Source organism: Paralichthys olivaceus, chromosome 2 (genome assembly GCF_024713975.1).
Source record: "Paralichthys olivaceus isolate ysfri-2021 chromosome 2, ASM2471397v2, whole genome shotgun sequence".
NCBI lineage: Eukaryota > Metazoa > Chordata > Actinopteri > Pleuronectiformes > Paralichthyidae > Paralichthys > Paralichthys olivaceus.
The window spans coordinates 15,052,842-15,077,422 of record NC_091094.1 but is presented as its reverse complement, the minus strand read 5'-3'; the positions used below and the strand labels follow the sequence as shown (position 1 = coordinate 15,077,422).

At 44.1% G+C, this 24,581-nt stretch overlaps 1 protein-coding gene across 6 annotated transcripts in view; it reads right to left on the bottom strand.

Moving 5' to 3' along the window:
* Positions 1–24,516, bottom strand: part of rassf5 (Ras association domain family member 5) — a 29,602-nt gene extending 5,086 nt beyond the window's left edge. Inside the window, exons 1-2 of one of the 6 annotated variants that reach the window (XM_069537828.1) lie at positions 22,599–24,516; positions 7,488–7,615 (exon numbers count right to left, since the gene is read on the bottom strand). In XM_069537828.1, coding sequence (XP_069393929.1) covers positions 7,488–7,615; positions 22,599–23,364 — 894 coding nt within the window. In that variant the 5' untranslated portion in view covers positions 23,365–24,516. Of the gene's footprint in view, positions 1–4,201; positions 7,616–15,981; positions 17,410–22,598 lie in introns of those variants that run through there. The other 5 variants (XM_069537848.1, XM_069537831.1, XM_069537837.1 and 2 more) reach the window with 5 other exon arrangements.
* Positions 24,517–24,581: the final 65 nt, after the last annotated feature.

Sequence of the window (24,581 nt, the reverse complement as noted above, 5' to 3'; positions counted from 1 at the left end):
TAGAGAGAGTGAATGGAGGGCAGGGATGGTTCCTGAAGGGGAGTCCTCAGGTTGTGTGATGAAGTCACTCTTTCATTCAACACAGATGCAGTGTGTGTGAGTCTGTGTGTGTGCACTTAAACGTTGTGGCCACACAGAGCACAAGCGTAGCTGAGTTCACTCAGGTGGACATCCAGTAAAGAGGAGATAACATCGTAACATTTAGAATTCAGAGCTGCCGTTTGGAGAAAGACAGCAACAGGGGGATTTTTTATTTTTCTTTGCCACATCTCTCAGCCTAGTTGTTGCCGTTTTTATCTCTCTTCAGCACATCAGCCAATCATCTGTGTGGTTGTGTTCTGACTATCAAGGTGAAACAGAAGTGACAGATGCCGATGGTCACCGCATGTCACAAATAATTAGGACAAGAGCAAATATTAATATGACTGGTCGTGACTGGTTCTTTTCACAAAGAGTCACTGACTGTACCAGAGTTGATCTTATCACAATAACATGAAAACCTGCCCAAACGTACAATATGTAACTGTCATGGCATTGTGAAGCAGTGTGGGATCTACCTGTGGCGACTCAGGTGCAAATCATGTTCATGGATGAGGTTAAGTGTTAGCGGACTGGTTAACCAGTTGTCAGTGCATGGGTTTTAACTTCGTCATACATTGTTTGCCCCAGGAGGTTGGATGAGGTGGACAAACTCAAGGGTAAAGCCGATGTAATGCAATTAAAAGACGACAAATAGGACACAGCTTGTTTCCTTAAATAAATTTGGGGATTTCTCTGGGTTTGAACATCGTTGTAATTGGAAATTAAGGAATATTACATACATCTTAATGAAAATACTGGATAACACAACACATGTGACTGGTACAATGTGGGGTGGAGAAAAGAACCTGAGGTATGTGTTGGAGCTGATATGTGATTACATTTCCTCCGAGTCTAAATCAACAAAGTGAAAAGAACACTGCAGGAATTCCTGTGTTTGTATACAAGTTTCAAAATGTATCAGAGGCAGTGCCCCCCTCTCTGCATACCAGTGAGAGTGGTGAGAGGGACAAAAGAGCGGGACAATAGAGCATTTACAGTTCCACAAAGTCCTGAGACACTGCCCTGACCGGACCTGGACAGAGCCAATGACCGGTCGGACAGAAACAGAGAGATGTTTTAAGCTGCTGCATGTGACATGTAACTCCTTCACATTCCCTCCAGCAGATCATCAGTTCCCATGTTCTCTTTTAACTCAGTATAGACTGAGTGATACAGCAACTATCAGTATGCAACTTTATTAATCTTAAAATATGTAATTACTGCTCCAAATTCACAAAACAGTGAATATTTGGGTTTTTTGTGTTCAGAGATCAGACTTTACTATTTTTATAATGTTACTTTACTTTAAAATACACAGATCTGTAAGTGTAGCCACTGCCTGCTTTGCCACTTAACTTTATATATTATATTACAGGTGACAGAGACAAGACCATGCCATGTTTTCCTTTTAATGTGATTCAGATAAGATACAAGGCAGCTTAAACGTGTGAGATATCTAGGGCTGTTACATAAGGGACACACACACACGGATGTGCCATGTAGATACACCCTCAGGGTGACACTGGTCAGTTTTGATGCTCTCACTCTGATGAGATCAGACAGCAGAGGTCATACGACTGCTTGAATTTTTGCTGCAAAGAAGTCAGTGTTAAAAACCCTGTGTTGGTGTGTGGGTGTGTGTGTGTTGATTGATATCATGATCTTCAGGAAACACTAGACTCTGGGCTCTATTACCACTGGCCTCTAAGTCTGAGGACATAATGATGATGAGCCCGGCACGAAATGAAGTAACAACAATCAAATAATTAAAGCGAAAGAAATGTGGACAGAATGCAACAATCATAAATCAACATGCATACGACACACTCACACACACACACACACACACACACAGACTCAACACATATGCACATACGCTCATAACGTGTGCAAGCGTGACGCCTTTACTGTGTCAAGTGTCGAGAAGGAGAATCACAATCCAGAACACACACTGATTCCATTTCACAGCTCAGTTCTGAGCCAGCAGTACACACACACACACACACACACACACACACACACACACACACACACACACACACACACACACACACACACACACACACACACACACACACACACGCAGTGTTGAACATTCTCTGACTTTTTGCAGCAGCAAATTAAAGGTACAGAATAAAAATCAGTAATTGGTTGTTTTAAGTATTATTTGGTCCCAGTGCTGAATGTAACTACTTTTTACAGTGTTACAATCTAGCTATGCATCGCAATTTATAATTCATTATATGTTTTGTATGTAAAATCTACTACTACTAACTACTTCTCACTGCATCAAAAAGCAGACCCTCCTGCTCTACAGTGGCACAGTCTTGCATGTGCACACACACAAAACAAATTAAAGCTGGCTGGCTTATCTGGAGCAATAGGCTCAGCTATGGAAATAATTCACAAAGAAAAGAGGATCTTACGTCCCCTTCTACTGTTCATGAACGTAAGCATCTCCCTGTGTGTCTGTAGACATCAATGCATGGAAGACTTAAAACACTGATGTCTTTCACACACACAAAAACAGGATAACGTCTCACAGAATGTCACACACATTATTTGCATGTCTCTTTTCCATATTCAAAGCAGAGGAAAGTACAGACCATTTCTGGACAACTCAATTACATTTAGGATGTGGAGCATTTCCCTCCCATGCGCGGTGCCTTATATTGCAGCTTTATTATACTACATGAGATATTGCTCTGGCTGTGTGGTGCCAGTGAAATCGGTCTCCATCAGCTGGCAGCTTCTGCGCTGACAGCCCAGACGAACTAACCCCAATACCCTCTTGTCTTAGCGCGGCAGCAATCCTAACACCACACGCTGACAACACAGCTGGTCAATTATTCAGAGATTATGCCTTCTCCAAGTCAGACACCAAAGGCACTGCCAGGACAAGGACAGTAAGAACAGGCATGAATGCAAATCTCTTTGTCGTTTGAAGAAGGTCAACCCCAGGCTCTGTGTGCGCATGGAAACACTTTCCTCATTTCTATCTGCCTCTGTCCGTCTTTCACTATAGAAAATTCCCTGATCAAAAAACAAGCCTCACCTAATACCCTGCAGAGCCAGCAGCACTGTGCACGCTGTAGATACAGGACAGTATATACTGTAGTAATCAAATGTACAGTAAAGCAAAGCGAAATCTCAGGAAGTGCAGAGCGGGTGCCAACAAAACCATGAGTTGCTATGGTAACTGGGGAAAATGGTTTGCTACAGTTAAGTAGTTGCTCTGCACACACTCTATCTCTCACACACACACAGGTTTTGCACAGCTATCCTTATTAGGACCATGCACTGACTTCCATTCATTGTGGACAGCCCAACCAAGACCTTATCCCTCAATATAACCATGACCAGTTCATGCCTAACCTTAACCCTTACCTAACCACAATTCACATCTTACCACTGACCTTAACCAGGAGCAAAGAAATTATGTTTTGCCTCAGTCCCCATGAGGTCTACTTGTCCTGACAGGGTCAGTGTTTATAGTTTATACTGGAAAACATACATACACAAACACACACACACACACACACACACACACACACACACACACACACACACAAACAAACACACACACACACACACACACGTTTACACACTCTCTCTCTCTCATTCTCTTGCAGAAGTCCCAGCTCTGTTTCTACGGAAACCTTTCCTACGCAGTGTAGAGAAGAACCCTCTATGGATTCTGTAGGTTGAAATCATTAGCTTAGCATTTCTGCTACAACACAGCAAATGATCTCTGCTGACTTTCCACCTGAGACCTCTTCAGTCTCCAAAATGTTTTCGGACTTCGAAGCTGAATCTACACACGCCGTTCTCATGATGAATGAGCTGCCAAAAGGGTGGTGCACAAGGCTGTCAGGAGGGCAGATCAATGTTACAAAATGCATGCCGAATGGAAACCCCCCTTCCTACACACACACATTCACCAACAGACCTTGAGGCCTATTTAAGCATGCACACAATAACTTCCTCTTCATACTTCTGTTTTTCGTCTCTATGTTTACGGTATAGCCCAACTGAAACATCACCTTCTGACCCACCAGAGTTTGACAAACTCTTACTATGTGAACTATCAGAGAGTCAGAGTGGGATCCCAATTCTGTACCTTCGCTGCATGCCTGGGCTTGCGGAAGAATGATGTCCTGGCTGTGAAGAAAGAGAAGTCTTCGCTCTCATCGTCCAGGCTGCAGTACCCGCTGCTCATGCTGTTACTGCTGGTCATGGAGGGGGTCGGCACTGTATTGACAGTCATGGAGCGGTCCAGAGTCGGCCTCTGGCACTAGAAAGGTGCCCGACTTTGACGGCTTGAGGAAGTGCTGGTTTATCTTGAGAGGGGCAGGGCTGATGCTGTCACTTAAATCAGAGTCTACAAGCATCGAACTGTCCTTTGCTCATCCAGAAAAAGTGAGTGCTCCTCTTCTGATGCATCCAGAGAGTTTACTTCCCACCTGTCATGGCGAGACAGGTGAACCCGGCTCAGATTCTGTGCTTTGCGTGCCACCGGAGAGGGGACCAGGAAATCCGAGAGTGAGCACAGACGTGTCACTTCCTCCTGATGTGTGTGTGCATGTGTGCTCTCACGCTGTCACACACCATGCAGTACATGCACCTATTCATTTGCAGCTACAGACTCATAAACAGAATGTGAGCATCTCACACACACACACAGGCACACGCTGCCGTCATGGAGTCAGTTTACAGGCTGGTTTCAAGTTAACCCAGCTCACCTGAGAGCACCTGTTACACCTGCAAACAAACGCTCATAAAAGCATGCATGCAATACCACATCCTGCTTTTGTCTGGCTCTGGCTCTGTGGAGACCCACTGCACTGCTGTAGGTTCAGTTCAAGTCCTGGTTGCAGCAGCAGCATCTCAGTTATGATAGCATTTATGTGTGTGAGCATCCATCCGTCCCATGAGTCCAGGGTAAGCAGCAGCAGAAGCTCTCTCGGCCACAGCAACAAGACGCTCAGCAGCAGCGCTCTACCTCCTCTCTACTCTTCTCTCCGTTGCTTTGGCAATACTCTAGACAGATGCCTCCCACTCAGCCTCGCTCTATTTCTTACTCTCCCCCTCGCCTCTCCTCTCTCTCTCTCTCTCTTTGCACCCGCTATGCTCCCTCGCTCGCTTGCAGCCTTGCTCAACCATCTGTGTTATCAGCCTGCAAAAACCCCCTTCCCCTCCCTTAACCTCTCTCTTTTCCTGCAAGCCAGTGTACTCGCAGAGTATGACCACTTCCTCTTTCACATGAGAGAGAAAGAGAGAAAGAGAGAGAGACAGACAGAGAGAGAGAGAGAGAGAGAGAGAGAGAGAGAGAAAGAGAGAGCAAGGTATGTTTGAGTCGAAAGAGAAACAATGCTGAGTGAGAGAAATGAAGCCTTGCAGCTCCTGTTATTCATACATCAGAGCAGCGGTGACAAGAAGCAGCTCAGAGGTTGTGAAAGATGGCCTCATTCTGCTGCAGCATCCAAAGGACTAGAAATCCTTTACAACCGCCCCCAACACGTGGCTTTTACGCAAGGACAAGATATTATGTGGATGTCAACGCTGAAATCAATCAGGGCCCTCTACAGTACAGAAAAACCCAGAAGCAGCTGCACCACCTCTGCTGAGTTGTCGGTGGAGGGGTATACTCACAGTGCTTAAGGTGAGAATAAGTAAATAATGACTGATTGCCATCAGGATGGAGATTACAGTGACCTCTAACCCCACTCTGACCCCACAATCTGCCCTCTGACTCTGGCAGTGACCCCCTGTCAAAAAAACAGCTAATGCTGCTGTCACAGTTGAGATTGATTTTGTGTGCATGCGTCAGTCAGCACATGTGTGTTTGTGTGTGTGCAATATGATATTTAAAGCCTACTTAGACATGAAGGTAAGGCTACATTCTGCTGGAGAACTGCAGCATGCAGGGATAATGACTCTGCTTTCAAGAGGATGTCTCTTCAGATGGAGTCAGATGGAGAGTGATTACCTGCAGGTTTGCTCCCTGCCTCCATCAGCGTAATCACCAAGGGAGAGGGCAACGTGCGGGGGGTGTGTACACTACACACACACACATGCATGCATACTGAACAACCCTTCCGCTGGCTTCAAATCGATGAAGTGTGGCGAGTCTGCTGCATGTGTGTTGTTACTGCAGTGTCTGCAGGACCTGTACAACCCCCACAAACACACAGAGCCACAGCTATAAAACAGACTGAAGGGGAGGGACAGCAGGAAACAAACTGTCAGCTGTCCTCTTGTCTGCAGCACTAGGACTGCAGTGTATGGAACAACACAGGGTTGTGGAGAGAGACAGGCCCTTAGTCTGAGATGACATACTTTCAAGACAAGACATCATGAACACTCACTTAATTCTGACTTCCAGCTCATCATCTTACATGGTCATTAAATCTACTGAGAGGAGCAGTGGTTAAGCTAAAGATAACTCATGTGCCATTATTGTGTTGCTGCAGATTTTGTACGATCAAAAAAAGAGGATGCTTGTGGATAAACAGGCCGAACTATAGAGTGAGCTGCTCCTCAGATGTTTGGTGAAATACATTTAGTAACATTTACACTGTATATCCTCCTCCACACAGTCCACATGAATGTGTTTCAAAGCAGTGTTTTTTGTTCTCGCTCTGTAGAAGCGTAGTAGTACCTGGCACATGACCAGAGGTCTAATTTTGTGATATCTGCCTCTTGGCCATAAAGTAGCTGCCAACATTCTGCTGCACACCGGCTGCATGAATATCCAGTTTCCTTTCGAAACACAATATGTGAATTCTTATAGACATACATATATTTCTATTGGGTGCACATCATGTGCTGGATATCTAGTGGCTCATACAAAATGTGAGTATGAAAGCTGGAGTTATAGATTTTGAGTTGAACCTGAAATTAGCATAGAAAAACCTCTGAGAGTATCTGATGGAGGTCCCTACACAGAATAATGATTAATCTAATTAGTACTGAGGAAGTGATGATGTCAGGATCCACCACTGCTTGAATAAATCCTACAGAGGCGACATGACAGAGAGTCTCCAAACAGAGGGATGAGAGAAGACGCCATGAGAGTAGAGAGAAGGCAGGAGAGAGGAAGTCACACATTAGATGCTGAAGAGACGTAGCAGAGAACATTACGTGAACACAAAAAGCTAATGAGCGCATATATATACATTTCTAAGCAGACAGCCAAGGAGGTGGGACAGGTTGTTGTGAAAGAGGAGGACGTGAAAGTGTAGGCTTGAAGAGACGCTGTAGAATGAACCCTGACATTACCCAACCCTGACTCATGTACACCTCTGCACAACACACACACATGCAATGCAAGTGTGCCAGAAATAACCTAAAGACCCCTTTCCCAAGTCCTATAATGTTATGTTATTTGTCTTTGACGTGCTCACCTTGTGCTGAGGGCCTGTGGAGGAGCGGCTGCTGCTGGGAGAAGGAGTTTTTTCACGCTGTCTGTCCCTCTGGTTGCAGTCCAGCTGGACCTGACGCTGACATTCCAGGTGACAGGTGTAGCTGCAATCTGAGGAGGATTTAACACACATGGATCAGAGAGACAAGCACACAGAGTAGAACATAAGCAGTCACTGAAAAGCTCTGTGGCCCATACGCCTCTTTGGTATCACCTGTTAGTGAGCGTAATGCTGATTAGTCGCTTGTATCAGTGTTAGTCAGAAATGAAGATTTCTGAATTAATCAACTATGAGCAGCCACACAACATGGCCTTTACACGGTAAACTAGCCCCCTCTAATGGCCAATGCAACACTCACACCCTTGAGCACTTAGAGGGCACCGACAGACCTTGACAAATCACACCTGTCAACATATGTTTGTGTGTCGAGGGACATACATAATCATAAAATAAATCATACAACTAAATAACTATAAATAACAAATTAACTTAACCTACATATAACACCTTCCTAACGCCCATTTACCTATAAGAAACATAGTGTACAAGGAGCAAACATGACAAAAACAAGTACATGTATGATGATTGATTTAAATTCAAGGCCAACAATGTGAAACAGTACATCAGTCCTGATAAGGTGAAATACTGTTCCGTAAAAAAATTATATTTAGGTGCTTTCCCAAAAATGATTCACTGTTCTTTAATTTTTAGTTGGTTCAACATCATCGGCTTGTTTATGCCCTGTGCACCTCATTGTCGAGGGGCTTTTCAACTGAGACTCTCAGGCTCAAATCTTACTTCTCAGTTGATGTGGTTTAAAAACCATTTGGGCAGAGAGAGGACTGTAGTTTGGGGGAATTCTGAGTCAGTTCCTTGTTATGGACCTCATGAAGGAAAGCTTCTTAAATAGAACACTGTAGGCGACAATTGTCAAGATTGAATAAAATCATGAAGACATTTAGGCATTACTTTGTTTAGTTATAAATATTTCACAGGAAACATATTGTTTTCTGGTGCCTCTCTTTGTTGCTTTAGTCAGAATAAGCTGATTGTTTTCCTGTCTACTGAAATGAACGTCTCTGTCTGTATCTTTATGAGAGGGACACCACTGCATCAGCACTGTAACCATGGCAACACACTGCTTGGTGTAAAGAAGATTAGCTCTGTACTTAAATAAGGTCACTGATAGAATGTTATTGTTATTAATTAGCTATAAATTCAAGCTTAATAACCAAAGACCTAATTGGTTGACGGAAATAAAAGTCTTGGCTATTTTGCCTTGGAAAATAGTGAAGACTGATTTGTGAAGTAGGGACAAGGAGGAGTGACGATAGAGAGACAGGAAGGGGCTGGCAGATGGGAGAGACACGTCCAGAGACAGGTTGGGGGAATGAGTGTGAAGGGGAAGGGCTGCTGATGCCTCGCTGACAGCAGGGATGTGTCGAGGAAAGAGGACAGTTCAGATAAGGGATACGCTGCTCATGACAGTTTGGAGGTCACTGCGAAAAGAGAGAGGGAAAGGAAACACATAGGGGAAGGGAAGAGAAAAACTCCTTTCCTGTCCTCACTTTATTCACTCCATCAGACCAACTGTGCTTTTACCTCTATTTCACTTATTGAGAATAAATGCCTAACATTTTAAGAAATATGCTGTGACATGGTGTTACTCTACAGGATATTCTATCTTCATTTCTGGAAAGTGAGAGGAAGTATCTTTATATACAGTCTATGCTTTGTATAATAAAGGTAAACATACTTTTAAAATGATTGCCCCAAAGTACTACTAGTGAACAAAGCCTCCATAGGATACCTTAAAACTTCTTCAACCCTCTTTAAAAAAAATCTGAAATTACTGTTTGCGTTGGGTGGTGGCTTCTTAGAGACGGCCCTGGCTGCTCGGCCTTTGTTTTGATAATTCATCTGGACGACAGGGATTGGAAAACTACAAGGAAAATGGGAGCAACGCAGAGGAGTGTAAACCTTTTCTTTTCCTGTTCCACACCCACAGTATGATACACCGCTGTCAGCAACTCATGGTTCACCTTGGATCCAGACTTTTCCCACACTGATAAGAAACACGGTTTCTGTGTCACAGAAACTAAGATCAGATGTACCTCCTCGGGAGGCTGTATCAGGCATGTGTGAGTGTTAATGAGCAGTGATGGAGTGACCCAGCAGGTCACACCAACTGAGCAATTTATTAGGGACACCTGTACACCTTGTCGTGCAATCAGTTAGTGTTCACATCAAACATCAGGCTGTGACATGATTGTTGTTGGGATTTCCCCACAGAGCAGTCTAGAGTTTCCTAAGAATGGCGCCAAAAACATCCAGTGAGCAGCAGCTCTGTGGTCACACCTTGAGGGACGTCAGAGGAGAATGGCCTGGTTGGAGTTAACTAAAGCTACGGTAAAATAAATAAACTCACTTTGGGTACACTTTGGACTAAAAGCAACACAATGTAACTTTTACTCAGCAACAGCGCCCTCCTCAGCCACACATGAGGATTCATTCTATTGGGGTCCGTGTCCCAGTGTTTCTCACATTTCCCTTCCTATCTTACCTTACCTTGTTTGAATGCCACAGCCAATCTGATTATTGTTGCTGACCATGTGGATATTGATCTTCTCATGGTGACTTAAAGCTCATGATAAAGTACCTTGTAGTGAAGCTAACTTCACAGTGAGTTCAGGGAACTTCAGGGGCTTCCCCAGTCACCAGCCCCGAAGGTTTTCACCATGTTGTGCAATCCATAGAGCAAGGGGAAGAACTGCTCAGTGTTGGTTTGGTGTTCCTGATAAAGTGCTTGGTGAGCGTGCACAGGCTGACATTTAAAATCACAAAGAATTGGAAGGGGAAAAATTAAATGGAAAAGAGGAAGCGGTCAGCAAAAATAGCAAACTTTTTTGTGTGACTTTTTTATGAGATATTGGCTTGAACTAGCTCTCCTCTGGACATGTCAGTGCTCGCAGGGCTTCCCTTTTGCTCTTCGGTGGAAAGTCCTAGGTTTTACTGATGGTCATATAGGGAAGTTGGTTGAATTTGACAGTTGTGCTCAGGTCCACTTATCGGAACAAAAAAAAACCCCGAAAGCCAATACTCCACATGCATGTACATATTTTTGTGCATTCTTTCCATCCTGCTTCTGATTCTTTATTTTCTTATTCCTTTCAGTTCTTCATAGGAATATGCTTGAGTCCCTGTGAAAGTCCCTTAGTCAGTTTTTAGGTTCTAATGCAGATTCTTTTAGATGAGCTCGGTTGGAAGCACTTGGGCCCCGTGCTCCAATCCTATAAGAAATGGCCTTTTCTGGCCAGAACACTCACTCACAGCTTCACAGCACATTTGTAGTTTCGTGTTTATTCATCTAACATCTCTCTCTCAGTCTACAACTGGTGCCTCACTCACATACACGCAACTTCACCCCTGACTTTACTGATGACCACATTCCATAGAATCTTTAGTTCAGTCTGCTGTTAGTGATTCTATCCATTCATACTGCACATCCTTTTGAGGGTCGAGTTTTATTGTGAATTTCCATTATATATATGAAACCATTCTACGCACAACATATATCATCATATTCTTTATAGAAGTCATTTTAAGGTGGTTCTTTTTATCTGCGTTTGACTCTTAGTCAGCAGGATTATGCAACATCTACTGGATGTAGATTCCACAAAACAAGAGAATTTTTGAGAGTTTCTTCAGAAATAATGAAGGAAACTTGAAGAAGAAATCAGTCACATTTAGGGAACTGATATGTATGAGCTTGTAAAATTTGTTGCATTTTTTTTATGGTTTCCTTGATGGGAGTGTTGGGATTTTGGTGGTGGTGTGTACTCATCTATGAGTTTCATTCTAGTATTATCACAAGTCTGAATTACATGTTTCAAAACTGCAATTTCCAGTGAGTTACTGATGCTGTTAAAAATGTAATATTAGTGTGGTGTTTCCTCTGTAATTAAAACGATCATAACATTTATAAATACACATGGAGTCATCCTGGAAGGGGACACCAAAGAGATAACTGTATTAATGTTGAACCATAAACACTCATCAGCATCTGTTGCTCTGCACTGAGACATAATGTCTAGTGTGTGTCTGTGTGTTGTCTCAACAGGAGAAGAGCTGTTGTGTTATGTATTATCATGGTAGACTGGCATCGGTCGCACCTCCACGATAGAAGATTTGTCCACACACTCCCCCTTTTTCTCTCCCATCTCATCATTCCAGTAAGACTGCTTTTCAGCTGACACTGCCTCCAGACAGAGTGGGACAATGATGCAGGGAGATAGAAATGGAGGCAGCACTGTGAGTCTCCACCAGTGCAGTGGAAAAAGATGGAGGGAGCTTGGAAGTACAGTCTGTGAAGATCTATAAGTAGTGAATGCGTTAACTTCCACTGCTGCACTTGGGTCGATAACACCCGCTACGAGGGGAAGACCGGAAAGGAGGCGCTTCGATTACAGCGTATTTAGGACAGTCACAGTGTCTTGATGGAGGCTGTGAAATGAAAATTTTCCATGGTCATATTTCTCGTCTCTATCTTCTGAAATCACTGTCTTTTGTTCCCTTTCCACCCCTGTAGTGCCTGGAAGGCCAGAGCAGCCAGAAAATTGTCCCATTGCAGCTTTATCGCCTGTAACCTGAGATGTTGCTGTGTGTGAGTGTGTGAGTGTGTGAGTGTGTGAGTGTGTGTGTGTGTGTGTGTGTGTGTGTGTGTGTGTGTGTGTGTGTGTGTGCGTGTATGTGTGTGACTAAAACTTGACAAAGTGCTGTGTGTGTTTGTGCAAGACAGAAAGAGACAGGAATTGGAAGATAGGGGATGTGGGTGGTTGTTTTCCTTTTCTGGGAGACAGTGGGTGTGGGACAGACACAGATTTGCAGTGTTTCTCAGGTCATGGAGGATGTCTGTATGGCACCAGGTATAGAGGCATAGTCTGTTCATAGTTTAAATTTCCCTCCGGGGATTAATAAAGTATTTCTGATTCTGATTCTGATAGTTGGGAGACAGAGGGAGCTTGGGACATATTGTGTTTTCTCTTAGCCTGTGTGAGAGGGGAGGAGGGGGTTAATAGGGGATAGGCAGCTATAATGTTGGGGCGATGATATTAACACGGTCACTAATGAACCTAAAGGGGGCTCTGGGGGTCTTATGAAGGAATTAAGAGCAGCTTTAGGGTCTTTGGGGAGGGGTTAAGCAGTCTGATCCCATCATAGCTCATTTGAAGCAGCATGTTCTCCTACTTAATAGCACACAAATACACACACAAAGACACACACACAGACAATCATCAGGTCTTTCTGCGTCTCCCACACTCACACACAAACTTAATGAACTCAAATCTTCCCCAACTTCAGTAAAATCTGACCCTTCATCTTGACATCTGTGTGTATTTGAGTGAACATTCATTTCATATTTGATATTGACAGTGTTCATCTCCATCCTCTCCTCTCTGTCTGTGCCTCAATCTGTGCAGCTGCTCCCTGACTTTACCAAACAAACAAGACAAGAGCTGAGCTGTAATTTCATTTCTTAAGGCTTATTCTGTCCAGTGAGCTGCAACTGGTGCAGATGGAAGTTTTAAGTGGTATTTTTTCCTTCTTAACTGTGTTTTTTTTAGTTGATGATAATGTCATCACTGCGTTTTAGTGATTTTGCATAAACATTTCAGACTGATGCTCTGTGTGGATTATAAAATTAGCCTTAGGACAACCTCTTGGGATTAATTAGATTATAAAAAGTGCATTGTTCTTGTTATTACGTCAAACCTGACTGGTCAGTTAATCTAAACCTCCACTGCCAGACAAAGTAGATCTGGATCTGTCTCTTTGTTGTAAAAATATCTCTGCCATTTAACAGCAGCCATCTTTTCCACCACTCTGTTGATACATTCCAACTGCTCGACCATCTGTGCAGATGGAGTAGGCGATACATCTGAAGTCAATTTCAAAATAGTGAAGAAAACATTATTCTGACATTAACACAATGGTGACTAAAAGTCCACTCACATATTTCTTTAAGAGATTTCAGCCATGTCTCTTTATGCACTCACATCAAGTTTTTCTACATGACATCAAGCTCTGTGTTGAGACAAACTATTCTACATTAACAGATACCTGTGTAAAACTCTGGATCTACTTTCCCGTGATGAAAAAGCTTTTGAACTGATGTGTGAATTAAATCTACTGGAAACCCCCTGATGCAGACAGAGCTATCCCATTATCAGAGGAGTTGAGTGGATTGGCCAATAGGGTTACTGGGAGATTGGAGCACATTGTATTGTAAATCTAGCTGTCCAGGTCTTTCTAAATTGTATTCACCTTTTGTTGGTGTTTGTTTGTTGATTAGCCAAGCACATGATTGATTATTTCTAGACTGGACTTTATATGGTGATATAAAACCTTAACTCTGCATGGTGACCATCAAACAGAACTGTACTGCCTTGTTGTGATGTCTGTCTCCCAGCTGCAGTTCCAGGGACGGAGCCAGGTTGAAACTGATTGGCCCCTGAGAGCCCCTGTCCTGTCAGTAGACTGATTTTAACTAACAATGTCAAGAAAATTGTTGATTAATTTTATCAATTTGAACAATTTTCAGAATCTATTCAATGATGCGTGGCTTTGCTTAAAGCTATAGAGCTAACAATGAACAAGCAACAACCTAAATGTGCACCTTACGGAATCAGGAACAGTACACGGATGTTGGCCCCTCGTTGCTAATTGTGGCACCATTATGGCCCCCTGTATAGAAAAAGTCTAGGACCGTCACTGAGGTCTCGACTGTGCACTGAATAAAACTCAAACCAGTCACATGTAACAAACACAATTCCCCCCAGGGATCAATAAAGTGTTTCTGATTCTGATTCTCACAGACATGGACCTGAAATAATTTGTATTCCTCTAAACAGGCCTTTGGTTATACTTAATTATCCTCTGATTTGAAGCTTAGTGTTACTTTCTCAGACTTAACATGTTTCCCCCTGAGCAATGGACTTTTATCACATACTATGTTATACTCCTCAATACCCCTAATGAAGAATCTATAGACTTTTACATGCAAAACTGGGGAATTGCCCCATTAATTTGGTCTTCTAAATACAATTCCCATCCACTTTACATGCAGTAACACTGAAACACTGTCTGGCCATGGTAGTAAGAACTATCAAAAGCATCCTCTGAAAGAAATATGTACTTGTGCGTCAATAACAAAAGTTTAGTCTTGACCCTCGACAAACGACTTCTAACAAATCCCTTTCTCCACATCTGAGTGGCGTACAAACAACAGTCACCAAGTTTTTATATTCTCAGTAGTTCAGAGTGTTTGAGAGGAATTTTCAGTTGGCGTCATCACGGTCATGACGTACTTTGTCTGGGGATAATTATAGATCAAAGATGCAACAGAGGAGGAACTGAGGAATCTGGTTTGAGCTGGTTCATTCTTAAAAAAGGATTAACTGGGTTCCCTTAACAGGGAACACTGTCTATAAATACACATTATATCTGTCTGCAGGAGCTGCTGCTGTTTGAGGCAGCTGCATGATGTCACTCAGGTGAAGTGGTGAGCTCCTGATGAGCAGCTCCCCTGACTCATGTTTGGTCAGGGTGTTATCAGGTTTACACAGGAGGACACACACACACACACACACACAAAAACACAATCACACAAACACACACAAAAGAGCTGCAGTAAACATCTTTTTTTATTCAGCCGTCACTCTCTTGTTGTGAATGGATCAATACTTCTGCAGCACCCGGCCATCTTGGTCCCTGCCTTACTTCATGCATCACAGCCGCACTTTTATGCTAATGTTACATTATTTCAAAAAAATAAAAACAGATTAAAAAGAAACTGCAGTAGCCCGTCATCTGCTTGGAGAAAATGTGAGGAATAATAATCGATGCCATGATGCTTCCAGCAGCCTGATTCTTATCTCAAATTCCTGCTACAAATATGAAAGTCAATATCATAATCCACTTACATAACATTTTCTCAGCAGATTAATAATGTGTAGGTTTTCTGTTTGTCTGTGTGTGTGGATGGAAAACAGAGACATCTGTCTGGAGCAGGAATACGCTGATAGATCCCGCTGCTTTCATCTGACCTGTTTACTGGACTATTCTAACGTTTACAAGCTGCAGCCTCTGTCCTCGCTGTTAACACATGGTCTTACACACATCCACACTGTGTACTGTGACACAAAAGCCAGGCGGATGGATCAGCCGATATAGGGGATTTAGACAAAGAGTCACAGATAGACTGAAACAAACTACCCAAATATTTTGGCCCACAGCCGCCCCCTTTGAGGCCAGCCCAGCTCAACCTGTCTACTCATCATCTTTCCCTTTTTATCCCAACAAAATGTCCCACCACAAGTCACCACCTAAATGATCAAGATTTCTTGTAAAACTTCGTCTCTTCAGTCTCAATTTCCTGTTTCTACAACTGGTTTACACACCATTGTCCTCTCCGTACCTGAGGTGGCGAGCAGAGATCCATTAGAGGATGATCGACGGAGGATCCGCAGACTGTCACTCCAGGAGCGAGACTTGGGCAGCCTCTTCAGGAGCCGCCCCAGCCGCCGTGAGACCTGTCCAAAGCAGGCGCTGCCGGCCTCCCCTTCTGGATCGCCCCTGACCTCCTCCAGATGCAGTGACACCTGGCCGAGGAATGTCCTGCTCACCCTGACGCCCTCAACTCCCCTGGTCCCGACCCCTGCCACCCCCTTCGCCTCCTCCCGCCCCTGGACGAGAGGTGCTATCTGTGCCATGGATGGAGCATGGTGGCACCATCCAGCAGGCACTGTACTGTGCGCATAACCCTCGCTGGCTCTCCTCTCCTGGCCCTGGCCACCCCTGTCCCTCTGAGGACTGCCCCAGCGCCACCCCCCCCAGTTCCCCCCTCGGCCATCCCAGCGCAGCCACTCTGCCACCGGTGCCACACTCCGAATAAACAGCCCCCTCTCCACTCGCTCGGCCACCCCTCCACCTGTACTCCTCACACGTTCCCTAATGTTCTCACCTCGCCACTCACTTCACTCTGTCCTCCTCTGCTCTGCACCTGACGGATAGTCCTCACACTTCAGCATGCAGACGTGAGCCCAGATTCTCTGCTGTCCTATACTTGTGCGTCCTCTCCTCCTCTGTTATCAATGCGCCCTCATCCTCTCGTTCATGCTCCCCCCTCCTACTGCAGCACCCACACTCTGCAGCAACACACACTCAGCTTAAAGAGACAGAGACCCCTCCAAACTAGATCACAACCCTGGCTTCTCTTTTCTCCTCTCTTTCCAGCAACAGGAGCCTGTCTCCTTCTCATTCGCTCAGTGGTTGACTGTACACTCCTCAGTCAGTAGATGAGGACATGGTGGGATCTCCATACAACAGAGCCCAAACGTCACGGATCACTGCAGAGCTGGATATCGACACTGCCTCCTCTCTTCTCCCCCTTTTCTGTCTCCTCTGCGTGAAACCCCACAGTCTGGTTTAGCGGAAAGTGAGTAAGCTTGTCCAAAACCACAGACGTGACATATCCCGTCAGTGTGAAGAACATGCTGAGGTGATGCGCAGTGGGTTGGTTATTAATGTGCACTGTGAAAGAGAAGGAGAGAGAGAGCTACTGAGAGTTCTCCTCCTGTCCTACTTTAATTAAAGAGTACAAGGATGTGGTTCACTCACAATGACATAATCACAAGCGATGACTGGTTTGCTCTGATGTCACCTTTCTCTACTTGAGTGCCTGTTATGTTTGAGTAGATTGAGTATGATGTAATATGTGGGTTCTTTTTGCAGAATTACACAAACATGTGCTTGAGATTGTCTTTGTCCTGTCCTCCCTGCCCTAACCACCTCTTCCTCTGCAGTCCTCCTATCACTATCCACCAAGGGCGACCTAAATATAGCCTGCTTGAAAATACCCACTGCTCTGCTGTACGTACAGCAGAGTGGCGATGTACTTCGAGGAGAGCACACCACACTGTTTTTCTGCAAAAATGAAATAACCTAATCTCCATGTTCTGTCTCGTCACTTATTGATTGTCAAGCTCAAATAATGAACAGTCTGAGTGGGGAAAAGGCTTTTAGATAGAAAAATACACTCATTGAACACATACCTCACCAAGGTCCAGTTAAATTCAATCAAGCTGCACCAAACTGTACACACTCGTTGATCAGTCCCCTTAATATAGCGGATTTCTATCAAGATCGATGAATTATTGACTGGGAAGTCTGCTTCAAAGCTCTCTATTTTGCAATGTTAAAGAAAGAGATAAAAAAGAATCCTAGACCCGCCCACTGATCCAGATCCGAACCAAAATTTAATGGATTCTTAAAACCAACAACAACAACCTTCCACCAAGTTTAATGGAAATGAATGCAGTAGTTTGTGTATAATCTTTCTAATCAACAAACCAATCCTATCATTATTAAAGAGCGTGGTCTTTCAGTTTGGGAGCAGGAATAAATTGATTGAATGTTCAGATTTTGTGATGCTTTCACTCAAAACCCTGTGCTTGCACTCTTGATATACTTAGATTCGCTATGGTTCTGCTCAAATTGTGAGCTTGCAGTCAGATATTGTGTATCTTACAGATTTTCTGTGCTCCAGCTTCAGCTTCCTGTGCTCATGCTGCTGCTGTGCATCCATTCTCTGATGTCTCCTCTGCATTTGGATTTTTTCTTGTGAAAAAATATCTGAGTGCAAGCACACAATTTGGACTATTTGAGTGCGATTTCAGGGTTTTGCATAAAATGTGAACATGAATTCAAAATGAAAAACACCCTAAGAAAACATAGCCTCCTTGGTGGAGCTAATACCTTAACTAACACAGAAGAAGATCATAGTATAACAGAAGTGTGACGTGGTTGAACATGTGTTCAGTTGTAAGTGTTCAATATTCAATGCAGCTTTGTTTTCAAATTCTGTGTTTTCAACTGAAGACATGTGAGGTCTAAAGGAATGTTTTCGCTCAAGACAAGCAAAAACTATATTCATCGCAGGTCTGGCAGAGCAGCAGCCGTGCTATGCCAAGACAAGACGGTTATGAGCCATTTAACACAATAAGCCTTCTCCCATGTTTTCTTCTTTCGTCCACTGTGAATGCAGCTTTAAGAGGACAAATGTTGAGCCGATGCAAAAGCTCCCAAGACAAGGCCTGTACTGTGTTCATGAGAGGGAGAGGTAAATGAACGAGGAGATGGAGTTCAAGGGAAAAAACATCCCTTAGAGAGCGATCAGGAATGCCATGGGGCATAAAGACCACACCGGGAGTGTGGGACTGTGTGTGTGTGTGTGTGTGTGTGCGCGCACGCAGGTCTTCCTGGCAGAGTGTGTGTCCCTGTCTCTGCAGTGACCAGCACATGACCCCACACTCGCTGCTGCTTCTGTAGGTGCACTTTAACAACAAGGATTTATACTCAGTTTGCAAATATTTCACCACACATGCCATGAGATCTATGTGAGCTAACGTTGCTAACACGTTCCTGAAAGCTATGTCCTTGTTTTAAAGCAAGCAGCTCTGATCTCCAGGGTGTTCACCTTCTCACACAGAGCTTTGACACAGGGAGCAGAGACATGCAGGCTTGTTTACCAATAACAAACCAAAGTACAGAGCAAATGTGAGGAGGGTACGAATGCATTCAAACATGGCCTCTTTGAACAATCACTAGTGAACACAGGTAGCTGATTAACTGATGAGCTGAGCACCAGCAAATACATTTGCATCTGTTTTGATGTCAGGATTTGCTTCTTATCTTCTTATATAACGTTGTAAATTGCAATTTTGGGGGTTATGTTTTGTCAAAATGAATAATCTGAAGACTCATTGGGTCTCTAGGAAATTGTGAAAGGAATCTTACTTGATTACACATGTTGTAGTGCATTATTACTTGTTTAAATACATGAAGAAATGATTCAGGTGGCTTGTTTGTGTACATAAACGCTTAATTTAAATCTGTTTAGAACCATTAACAGATCTACTGCTTAGAAGCTAGGAAGGGTTCAGTGTTACTCCACTGTGTTTTATGTCTACTATGTACATAAAAACATATATATACAGTGCCATGTGCATTCTCTGCAGAAACAAATGCCAGAAGTAAGAAACCACCTAAATATAACAGCCTGGTTCCCTGAAAGCTTTAATTAAATATTAATCTGAGGTCTGACTCTGTCTGCCTGCCTCTAATCCCGACCTATCCATCCCTGAGGCTTAATCCCAGACAGGAGACACCCGGAGCTGGGATTAAAGAGGCTGCCAGTCTCTCATCCCCAGCACGATGTGAAGAGATGACAAATCAAATCATGACAAGAGTGATAAACAACAATCACTACACAGACCTATACTACTGTGACACACCTCCCTGCACAGTTTTGTATTTTTTATATCATCATATTTTAATAATAGATACATTCAATTATTTCAACTTTATCATCATATTATATTCTTTCTCATGTACTGTATGTGTATTTATCTGGATATGTTTTTCTGTACACAGGAGGGCCATATAGGGGAGTTAATTCCCTAAATGAGTCAGATTAGGTATACAGAGCTCAGATATGGCTACACTGTCACAGAAAGATGGAAGAATCATCTCCACTTCTTCCTCCACTAATCCATGCAGCTGCAATTGTGGGATGGAGCCGCGGAAGTGAGGTCTCACGATACACGTGCTTGACCAATGTGAGTCACACTCAGCCGTCAATCATTATGTTTCAACCCATTTTTTTATAGCATCAAAAACCTTAAACATACATCAGTGTGATAAGAAGGACCAAAACTGACAAAAACTTATTTAACACGCACTTTGACTTTATAGTTTGGTCAATGTTACATCCACTAACATGGAGGGGATTTATGAACTATCTTGCAGCCAGCCACCAGGGGGTGATAGAGATGCTTTAGCTTCACTTTGGGGAGTTGTCATGATGTCATCCATCCTTATACAGTCAATGTTATATGCCTCATTGTGAAGAGATGCTACATATACAGCTCAACTATCATAAGTAAGTGTTTAGTGTTTTATGCATATAGAGTGGGGGTTTCTTTATAGCTAGTAGTACTACAAATCAAACTCCAATCTAACTCCCTAGAGGAGCAATAGAGATTAAAAAAATTGAGCACACATGGGTGAACGCCAGCAGTAGGAATCAATTCACTGCTCTATAACGACAACAGAGCAGCAGACTATGAGCTCTGGCTACAGATTCCACTGCAGGGCAAGGCCACATCACTGCAGTCACTGCAAGTTCTCCACTGTCCCGGGGGGGGGGGGGGGGGGGGGGGGGCTGCATGGCTGCTTCTATGAGATTCAGATGCAATAAAGCTAGCATGGATAGAGAGAGGGTGATAAATTAAAGACAGACAGACAGACGGAGCTAGGCATACAGTCAGACAAAGAGACAAAATGATGGTTGCTTAGGGTTGCGTGGCCTCCGTCTCTCGCTCCCTGTCATTTGCTGGGTGTAGTTGAAAGGAGAGCATGTGTGCATGTGTGCTCAGTTTCTATTTTGGCAGTGCTGGTTGCAATTCTCCCTACGAAAATACCCCAAAATGCCTAAATCTGTATTGCTTGTCACATTTGTCCTGGTGACCCCCCCACAATCACTTTTGATGTTTTCCCAGAAAAGGGAGCAGGAACGAGAGTTGGCTCTGCACAGGACCGCTGCTGGTACAAAACACTACAGTTAATTAGCCCAATCCACACAGAGTCTACTGAAGGGGTTCTCGGTTTATGAAGAATCTCATGACTGTGGATTTGTGTGTGTGTGTGTGCTCCAGCAATCTCTGCTCTCGCTCCACTGAGCGCTTGCTGATAGCACACTAAATCAGACATCTCTGCAGTGCTGGACCAACTCTCACTCTTTTTCCCATGTCCCTCACTCACATTGGCTCTTTCCTCCCCACTGCTCCCCTTCTGTCTCTCTGTCTTTCCTCATTTTTATCACCCTGCCTCCCTCCACCTCTTCTCAGGCTCTCTTTCTACTTTTTTGTCATCCCTGCTTCCAACTACTTGTCATCATTTGACATTCTCGATAAATATCCCCTTGGTTTGGTTCATCTTTGTCTTGATGTTTCACTTTCGTTCCTCACTTTTTTCCTCACGTTCCTTTATCTCACAGAGCTCTACGACCCCCCCATGACAGAGCGCTGCTGACACGATGCAAACTCAGCAGCCGCGTGTTCTCACGGACTCTCAGATTTACAGTATCTGCACAGAGAAGTCCCACACAAAGGATGAGCTCAGGGTTTTTTTAAATGTGTGTGTGTGTAGTGTGTGTGTACACGTGTATATTTAAACATGATTAAACACACCTGCCAGGTCAAATTGGCTTGGCCTAAACTGTGTGTGCCAGGGCTGTGCAGGTGGGATTTATGTCATCCTGAGCCTGATCAGCTCTCAGTCGTACAGAAAGAGCTATAAAGTCAGTAGAGTCAGGATGTGACTCCAGAGATATCACACACAATGAATGGAAAACATTTTGGATGACATTCTATTAGAAACTTAAGAAAAAACAATGCTTTTCTCTATAGTGCCCCTAATTAGTAATCTATAAGACTCCTATGACAAATGCTTTGCTCTCATGTTCACCATTTCAAGACACTAAGGGATATGATCTCAAGCACACTCACAATTCAAGTGTGAGCTTATAGAGACCAGTCCATCGTGTTTCTGGATTTCACCACTGTGTCACTGTGAATTATCCTATCGGTCCCAGGCTCTTTGAGCAGAGGCTGCAAATCACAGAGAGGGACCTCTGGGAGGCAAAGCTGGAAGGACAAGATAATGAGCTTTCCATTGAAGATGTCTGGCTGTGGCTGTGGAGCAAAATGCTTGGAAATGTCCTCTGTCTCACTCACAAAGGCACATGCTCATTTTTTAAGCAGTGAGCAACTTGTACTTCTCACAAAACTATCCAGACAGAAGTACCAGAAAAGAGCATTTGTTCACCAAAACAGCCCGTCCTCTACATCCCACAAGGGAACTAGAGGTATTGATGTGCACGGATGACAGATGACACAGCCAACAGATGACTCATGAAAACAACTCTTATCCTCTGATCAATACAGAGAAACACGTTGGAGGACTGTGACTTACTTTGACATTTGAGTGCCTGAGCTGTGATCTTATGACTACAGGCGTCACACCAGTCCTGCGTTACGGGCTTAGACTCGAACCGATGTCCTTCACCCCTCTCGGTCCTCACCCGGGGGTCCAGCCCCTGGGGGAAGATGGACCAGGCCTGCCTGCGGGAAGGCTCGAGGCGGGCCAGTCTCACCACTCCGCTCCGGGCCTGAGTGAGCCGCTCCAGCGGAGGACCTCCGTTGTGTCCCGACGCTGCCACGGACGAGGAGTTGCTCCCATGCCCTCCGTCTCCGTTCCAAGTCTCCCGGTCTCGGTGCCGGCAGCTGACATCGCTGTGCATGACAGTGATGCCGGACCTCTTGAGAGAAGTCCCCCTGCGACCACCGGTGTTATTATTATTGTTACCGGTGACACAGTGGAGGTTGCGGTCAGCGGCGGTGATGATCCGTGTTGGACTGTCCCGGGCCCCGCGCCTGTCGCAGCCTCCGCTGCCCTCCTGGTCCGGGCTACGTGGCGCAGCTCCGTCTCCTTCCCCGGGCATCATTCCTCCCCTCAGCGGCGCTTCTCCCGCTTGACTTCCCGCTCCCTCCACACCGGGGACAGACCCGCTCTCCCCGCCGCTGCCCGACCTCCTCCTGAACATCAGCTTCTCCCGAGACGGTTTCCTCGGCGGGGTGATCTTCTTCCTGACGCCGGTCAGTTTGAAGACAAAGAGCGGCGGGTCCGAGTCCAGCCGGTGCTGACCCGGGTGCTGCCCCACTACACTGGCAGACGCCATGGCACTGTGCTCCTGCAGAGTGTGTGTGTGTGTGTGTGTGTGTGTGTGTGTGTGTGTAAGTGTGTGTTGTCGCTCCGTGCCCTGAATGTAAACTCCACTCAGACAGGCAGCGTGTAGTAATGACGCAGGAGATGTGACAGCTTTAAATGCGGCGAGCGCGCTCCCTTTACAGCGACAGGAGCGCGCACCAATCCCTGCTTCACTCTGCAGTTTGGGTTTGATGTGTGTTGATCATCTGAAACCACTTGTACTAAAAGACCCCAGGAATAAAATAAACCAAAGACTGCATCAGACGAAGAATCTGTGGAGTCTACAAGTCTGGCAAATCTAATAATGTCTGTGACTCAGAATACCTGTTTTGACATTATTAAATAATGAATTAATATCCATTAAATATTACTTTTTTGTGTAGATGAGTAAAAGTGTTCTATTACTATACTAAGTCATGAATGTAAAATAAATCAGATAAAATGAGATATAAGTCACAACTGTGAGATATAAAGTAATAATAATAATTAATAATAATGAGACAAATAACAATTATGAGCTAAAAAGTCATAATTATGAGATAGTAAATAAAAACTATGACATAAAAATCACAACTAGTGTGTCACTCAGAGCGCATATCTCTGCCAAGGTCCAACTGCTGCTCAGAAACATAAATGTTAAAGACTGGAGCTTTAAGCTTGTGAGTCCGGCATGTTTATGCAGTGCAATTAATTTTTTGCTTATCATAGCGCTTTTTATGTCTCATTTTAAATAGACTGGAATTCGCTAGCACCAGATTTTTATTTGGATCTGACCCAAATTTGACACACTCGTAACGCACATTCCTAAACGTCCGATTTTTTCCATCAAGATCCATTAATTATTCTCTGGAAAAACAATTACAAATTCAAAAACCTTTTGCTCTGTAAAAGCCTCCTTCTCTTTAAACTATCATGGCAGATAACCTCCAAATTCAAGAACCTCCAAGTTCCTCAAGTTGTTTTAACAGTGAAAACCACAATAAACTTAAATAGTAATTTAACGTGTGAGTATGAAACAGGTGAGTCTGCAGTGAGATGTGAATATTACCATGCAGTTTAACAGTGGGAAAATCCAACAGATTAAAAGACAATGTCACACTTGTTAATGTGGGCAAGAAAGAGCAAAGTCAAACATTTCCACTTTGCCAAAAGCACGTCACATGAGCTGCACAAAACCACAGAGGGATC